Raw genomic sequence first — 7,643 nt, forward strand, 5'->3', positions numbered from 1 at the left:
TTATAAACAGCCATCAAGATTTAGTGTGTGACAGTTCTTCTTACAAACACTGTAGACAGCAAACAATTCACTGTCAAACAGGTGGTAGTAAGAGATAATACCTCCTGGTCAAAGTGCAACTTCCGATCCATTTTCAGCTGCTTTCTGTCAAACTCCCATTGATGTTGTCAAGTGCCATATCAAAGCTGAGTGAACCTCTATGCAATTGTGCATTAACCAAATATGTAGCCATAGACAAACGTGTATGTATATATATATATATATATATATATATACACTTTCTGTAAAATGCCTAAAATCGTGCTGCGGGGTGCTTGAGGCTCAGTGCGTGCCTCATCTGGAGCATGCGTGACTGTTTGTCCATGGCCAGTAGGTGGCGCTGGTATTCCAGACGCACCTCTCGTACCAACTTCTCAACCGCTACCTCCACAGCCACAGAACATTCTGCCACAGACAACTCAAAGAAGCTGCACCAGAACATACACAAGAGGCTAAAGATCAGTTCTCCATTCCTCATCACCCATTGAAAACAATTGGACATTGTCAACTGGTCAATTTAATGTATGGATATGGTTGAGGGACAAATAAATAGTTTTCCAGCATGGATCATTCACCACTGGCTGATTATATTTTAATTCACTTGTGTCGGCAAAAGCTTTTACTACATTTTAGTTCACACATCTTCAAAATGTAGTATGATTCAGTGTTCCGAGGCTAATAAGAATATAGCCGAATGAAAGTTGTTGCTGATGGCACCAGACAAGTGAATCAATTGAAACATGTCACCTCAGATCACTGGCAAGGGCCTTTCCTTCTCCTGTCCGCACCACCCTTCCATTCTCCATGTCACATTTATTCACAACTATTACAGTAGGTATGCCTGATGAAAGAGCATGAAACGGAGTTTAGAAACGTATTAAAGGGACACAAAACACACACAATAAACAAAATACACAGAGATGATCTTGTTTAGGATGGTCTATCTTGCAAGGAATTTGAGGCTATGCAGAAAAGACAACCACCCCATAACGTTTGCAGTTACAATAAGCAGACCTACTGTTTTATAAATCTTGCCTGGTGGATTCACTGTTCTGGTGTGTAACAGTGGCTTACGTATTTTATTACAGCAAAAGTTGTAAGCAGTCAAACTCAGCTTAATACAGCCTTGATAAAACCAGTTCCCCTAGTCATGAGTGATTTAATAGAATCATTATGATAAATTAGACAAACATTATACAAAAGCGTAATATCCTTCAATGAAAAGATAGCTGGACTAGCCTATGTAAAGTAGGTTCTGTAAGAGTCATGGGTGGGTTGGGTTCTAGGCTGTCCTATAGCCTCTTAGAAGATGTAACCTCTGCAATAATGAGATGCCCTCCACTCCAAACAACATTTGATTGCCCTTTCCTGCTGTTTCCACAAGTTAAAAAATGGTCAACTCACCCAGGGTCTGCTTGACAAGATCAATAATCCTCTTTAAGTGTGAGACAGACTCAAAGCGGCTCCGGTCTGTGATGGAATACATAATAAGGAAACTATCGCCCCATTTAATGGAACTCTCAAGAGAAGTTGCTGCAGAACCCACAGACTCCTGCAGAGAGAGAGAGATAACAAGAGATATGGGGAGGGACCACAAAGGTTGAGTTGTCATTTAATAAAGAACGAGATACATCTTGTACACTGGTTTTATGCTCTCAAAAGTGGTCTGTTCATGGCAACATTTTGACTCTAGCAGGGGCATAGCACTTTTGGGAGCATACGCCAGTTTGTTTTGTTCTCCACAATTGTTGTTTAAATCAAGCACCTGGAACATGTTTTTTTGCAGGATGTGCACATACCATGTCCTTGACCTTGCGAGTTTCCATTTGACAGGTTAAGTGATGAGATGGCTGTTTACTTTTTTGTTTCATCTTCATTCAAACCTACTAACAGTAGATGGGATAGTTCATCTACTCAAATGGCCTTGAGTGTTCTTTTCATTGTCGCATCAGATGTTTCTGGTCCTCAGAACCATTATATTTGATCAACGTCAACTTTGTTGATATTATATCCAAGACACTTTAAGGCACCATGATTCAAGAAAACAGACTTGGAAGGAATGGTATGGGGGTCTGGTTGTTGTCTGAGCCTGAGAGTAATCTTCCTCTTTGGGTTTATAGAGGTCTGACACAAGGGCAGAGAGAAACAAATCCCCAAAACAGTCAAATATAGACTTAATTCTGAGGTCGATTAAAGCCGAGAGCATGTTGACCTCAGTCTCTGGATAGTACCTTGTTGGCTGTGTCCAATATTTCAAAATCTCATAACTTACAGGTGTTGGAAAACTGTGGACAAGGAGACCATCCTTGTCCACAGTTTTCCAACACCTGTAAGTTATGAGAACCCCACAGACAGAATACTGTCAGCCTAATATAGTGAGGTGACAACTTGCATAAGGTACAGTAAAATTAGATGCAGTCTTTACCCTTTTGATGGTCATACTGTCACGTCCTGACCCTTGTATGATGTAATTTTCTATAGTAGAGTAGGTCAGGGCGTGACAGGGGGTGTTTTTGGTTGGTTTTCTTGTTATCTGTTTCTATGTGTTTTTTCTAGGTTTCTATTTCTATGTTGGGGTTTGGATGATCTCCAAGTAGAGGCAGCCGGTCCTCGTTGTCTCTAATTGGAGATCATATTTAAGTAGGGGGTTTTTCCACTTGTGTTTGTGGGTTGTTAATTTTTGAGTAGTGTGTATTTCTCTCTGCGTCACGGTTTTGTTGTTTTAAGTATTTGGTGTATTGCAACGTTTCACGGTAATAATGAATATGTGGAACTACAACCATTCTGCGCTTTGGTCCGATCCTTTAAACAGCTGTGATACATACTCTCCAATGAACCGCTTGGTGATGTATCTAACACACAGGGCTGCAGTTAAAACAAAGCAGACCATGAGCACTCTAGGTATTTTAAATATTTCACCTTGCATAGACCTCCCCACACTAGCTAAGCCCAGGCAACTGATAGTAAATAGCATAGTAAACATCATACTAAATTAACATAGTATCAAAAATTCAGAGTATTATTATTTTACATTCATTTTTCTATTGCAGATTTGTCTCACCTTTAGACTTTTTAAATGAGTCAGTCCTGGATGTGCAATATAATATCCCACTCAATTTATTAAGCCATCAGTCTCCATTTAAAAATACTTTTCAATATCTGTCTTTCCACAGATGTTTTGTTGTCACGACTTCCGCCGAAGTCGGTCCCTCTCCTTGTTCGGGCGACGTTCGGCGGTCGACGTCACCGGTCTTCTAGCCATCGCCGATCCACCTTTCATTTTCCATTTGTTTTGTCTTTGTTTTCTACACACCTGGTTTCATTCCCCAATTACATGTTCATGTATTTAACCCTCTGTTTCCCCCATGTTTTTGTGCGTGATTGTTTCTATGTTCATTCGGTTCGATGGGTGCTGTTTTCACCCGTGCATAATTGATTACCGTTTATTGTTGGTCAAGTGTATTTGTTACCTTGTGCCTTTATTTTGAGTAAAGTACGTTACTCATTCTGCTCTCCTGCGCCTGACTTCATGCACCAGCTACACCCACCTTCTGACAGTCGTCCAAGTATCACCAAAATCAATTGCATGTCCCATGAACAATTTCAACCAATGAGATATGTTGATGAATTCTTTAGAAACACTAAAGCATGCATAAACTTACTTTACAAATAATCACAGCTCGTCTAAATTAGTTGAACACTTTTTTTATTTTGTCTACAACATTTAGTTCAAAACCAGGATTCAGCAGAGTTCTGAGAACTACATCTGTTCATGCATATTTTCTTTAAAAAAATTAAAATAATCGGTGCAACACACACTGGATGTAATAAATGAAAGTATATGAAATATGCGAGTATATGAAATACTGTTTATCCTTACTCACTCTCTTCCATCACTTCGCTATGTCTGGTCCTCCAATTACTCAATAAGATGCTGGGAGGTTACAGGTTTGTTTGTTCTCCATCATTTGCTCAGGTTTTCAGCTCACAGTCCAGTCCATCCATTGCCTTTAGTTTCCCTTTTCAAAATGAAACAATCTGGAAGGGCGCGCCCCTTCCAAGTCTCATTAAATTGTTTTGATTTATTGCTGTTGATAGCCAAGCATGCTGTGCGATGGAGACAGCTTGGTCTTTTCACCGTTAACTCAAACAAACCTTTGATATGGCGAATGAACTTTCTATCAAACAGTTTTTGGAATGAACTTTAAACTGTATTTTTTTTTTTAAATAGTTGTGCATAGTTATGTGTATAATGAGTAAAATAAATGAACCAGGCATTTACACATGTATTTATTGGAGCGTATAAATCTTGTACACCACACCCTGCACTCTTGTAGACAATTCCAGTGTTTGCAAATACATAGTGCCTTCAGAAAGTATTCACACACCTTGACTTTTTCCACATTTTGCTGTTGTTAAAGCTTGAATTTAAAATTGATTGAATTGAGATTTTGTGTCACTGGCCTACACACAATACCCCATAATGTTAAAGTTGAAATCTGCTTTTAGAATTTTTTTTACTAAATAATAAAAAATGTTAAGCTGAAATGTCTTGAGTCAATAAGTATTCAACCCGTTTGTTATGGCAAACCTAAATAAGTTCAGGAGTAAACATTTCCTTAACAAGCCACAAAATAAGTTGCTGGATTCACTCTGTGTACAATAATAGTGGTTAACATGATTTTTGAATGACTACTTAATCTCTTTTCCCCACACATACAATTATCTGTAAGGTCCCTCAGTTAAGCAGTTAATTTCAAACACAGATTCAACTACAAAGACCAGGGAAGTTTTCCAATGCCTCGCAAAGGGCACCTGTTGGTAGATGGGTAAAAATAAAACAGACATTGAATATCTCTTTGAGCATGGTGAAGTTTTTAATTATACTTTGGATGGTGTATCAATACACCCAGTCACTCCCGAGTGGTGCAGCGGTCTAAGGCACTGCAACTCAGTGCTAGAGGCGTCACTACAGACCCTGGTTTGATTCCAGACTGTATCACAACCGGCCGTTATTGGGAGTCCCACTGTGGCAGCGCACAATTGGGGCTCAGTGTGTGCTGAGCTCAGTGTTCTTAACTGACTTGCCAATTTAAATAAAGGTTAAATAAAAAGAAGATACAGGCATCCTTCCTAACTCTGTTGCTGGATCGGAAGGAAACCGCTCAGGGATTTCACTATGAGGCCAATGGTGACTTTAAGAGAGTTTAATGGCTGTGACAGGAGAAAACTGAGGATGGATCGAACACATTGTAGTTTCTAAGCTAAATGACAGAATGAAAAGAAGGAAGCCTGTACAGAATACAGATATTCCAAAACATGCACACTTTTTTTGTTTATCTGATTGAATCAAACCCTAAGAATGGACACATCTCTCAACATGCTCACAACCCGCCAAATACAGTATTTGAGGAGGAGAAATATCTTTTTGTTTTTTTTACAGCTTTTCTGCTACATATACATAAATTTTACATATACATACAAATCCAACACATCACTGAGTACCACCATATTTTCAAGCATGGTGGTGGCTGCATTATGTTATGGGTATTCTTGTCATCAGAATACACATTTAATTTTCAATAAATTTGCAAACATTTCTAAAAACATGTTTTCACTTTGCCATTAGGGGGTATTGTGTGTAGATGGGTGAGAAAAATAATCAATTTAATCCAACAACAAAATGTGGAATTATTCAAAGGGTATGAATACTTTCTGAAGCGACTGTATATCTACACCTACTAAAACCTATATTAGTCACAAAATTATCTTTCTTTCTGCTTATACAGAATCTGGTGTCAACCACTTCTCTATTGTAGGCAGTGTCTCTGTGAAACATAGTGTTTCCCTGTTGATTCTGAGCACGCAGATCTAGCTGAAGTGACTAAGAATGAGCTCCTGGCGGATTCGGACTGCCTCCGAGTCCACAGACTCTGGCTTTCGACTGCCGTCGTCTGACTGGTCTGGTATATCAGTCCTCTCAAACGTCCAGGCATCCAAGCCTGATTGCAATGACACGTTGTGCAAGACGCAGCAGGCCAGAATGATGTGAGAGCACTTCTCAGGTGAGTACTGAAGGTAGCCTTTGGACCCATCCAGGCAACGGAAACGGGTTTGAATGGCCCTGAACGTGCGGTCCACAATCTCATGAGTGGCAGTGTGAGCCAGGTTGTATCGAAAGTCTGCTGAAGTTTCTGGGTACTGGACAGGTGTCATCAGCCATTTCTTTAAAGGATAGTGGCAGTCTCCTACAAGAAAAGGCATGGCTAGGTTAGACATGATGAAAGAGGGAGGCTTGAAGAGCAAGACAATAACAATTTGTTTTTATTTTCAACAATGAAAGTTTAAAATGGAAGATTATGAGCTATATTACCTAATAACCAGCCTTCGTGATTTTCCTGCTCTTCCAATTCCTTGTACACTGAAGACTGTTTAAATATGCAGTTATCCAGTAAGCTGCCAGGCCAGTTAGTCTCTGCACTGAGCAAAAGTCCCCTGGCATCACACACAAGTTGACAGTTTATTGAATGGAAGCCTTTCTTATTGACATATGAAGAATCATCTGCATTAGGTGCCTTAATGGCTATATGGGCACAGTCTACAACACCCATAACGTTAGGTATTCCCGCTACCCTGAAAAACTCCTCTTTGGACTGCTGTTTTGTGGCTTCATCTCTCATGAATCCTATGCACTCTGGAGCTTTCTCAACCAGTGCCTTGGTTACATTTGTCACACAGCGACTCATGGAAGCCTGGCTAATGCCAATGGCATCTCCCATCCTCGTCTGGAAGGATCCTGAGGTGTAGAATCCTAAAGCAGCAAGAATCTGAACTTCTGGGCTGATTGCTCGAGACCGTTGCGTACGTCGTGATAAAGTGTCACGCAGCAGCTCCACCAGGTAGTAGATGAAATCTCGAGGGAATCCAAACGTTGTTAATAGGAACTCATCTGAAACAGTCTCTATATCAAACCTGTCGAGAGTTTTATGTCCACGACCATGGAGCAGCAGGTCACAATCCAGAATGGCTATTTGTATAGCCATTTCGTTATGTATATTCTGTAGGGGGGAAAAAAGAGAAAGGCATTATTGAATGCATCAAAACAGAGCCTTGTGTATTCAGCATGGTCTGTTTCTTTCAATATTATGTTCTGGTCTGATATGCTTAATCTCTAACCAAATGTCCAGTTAGATAAGTCAGAGATAGTCTCTACTAGATATAAAGATGATCGGTGTTCTATACAATTTGTTGTATAGCTAGCTAACATTCAGGCTTGCGGCTAGCCTAGCAATTTCCTTATCAGACATTTATTTGGGAACAGTGAACCAGAGTCACCCGAGATGGTGCTAACTTAGAAGAATACGAACTATAAATATCATTCATTAGTAAAAAAAAAATTTAAGCTACCGGCGTTTGTTGTTATTGTCGTTCTGACTCTTCTGCGCAAAGTACACTGCGCATGTCACTTTTCTGATATCTAGCAAAAATATGTGAGACGCAGTTTCGATTTTAAAACAAACAAATGAACGTAATTATTGTTTCCAAAACAACGTGTACTGTGTTTTTATTGATATTAAAACACTGAAATGACGACAGATGGGATT

The 7,643-nt window shown here is 39.7% G+C and overlaps 2 protein-coding genes across 2 annotated transcripts; both read right to left on the reverse strand.

Annotated features, from left to right (window-relative positions):
* Positions 1 to 292: 292 nt before the first annotated feature.
* On the reverse strand, positions 293 to 3,933 carry LOC106562024 (ras-related and estrogen-regulated growth inhibitor-like). The gene is made up of 5 exons (XM_014126552.1): positions 3,924 to 3,933; positions 2,271 to 2,299; positions 1,444 to 1,591; positions 788 to 880; positions 293 to 474 (listed from the first exon to the last, which is right to left on the reverse strand). The coding sequence occupies exons 1-5, from the start codon at positions 3,931 to 3,933 to the stop codon at positions 293 to 295; spliced, it is 462 nt and encodes a 153-aa protein (XP_013982027.1).
* Positions 3,934 to 4,316: 383 nt separating this feature from the next.
* On the reverse strand, positions 4,317 to 7,583 carry LOC106561961 (putative nuclease HARBI1). The gene is made up of 3 exons (XM_014126454.2): positions 7,447 to 7,583; positions 6,413 to 7,097; positions 4,317 to 6,287 (listed from the first exon to the last, which is right to left on the reverse strand). Exons 2-3 carry the CDS (start codon positions 7,080 to 7,082, stop codon positions 5,911 to 5,913), a joined length of 1,047 nt encoding a protein of 348 aa, XP_013981929.1. The 5' UTR covers positions 7,083 to 7,097; positions 7,447 to 7,583; the 3' UTR covers positions 4,317 to 5,910.
* Between the last annotated feature and the right edge of the window lie 60 nt (positions 7,584 to 7,643).

The sequence above is a fragment of the Salmo salar genome, chromosome ssa11 (assembly GCF_905237065.1).
Source record: "Salmo salar chromosome ssa11, Ssal_v3.1, whole genome shotgun sequence".
In the NCBI taxonomy this organism is placed as follows: domain Eukaryota; kingdom Metazoa; phylum Chordata; class Actinopteri; order Salmoniformes; family Salmonidae; genus Salmo; species Salmo salar.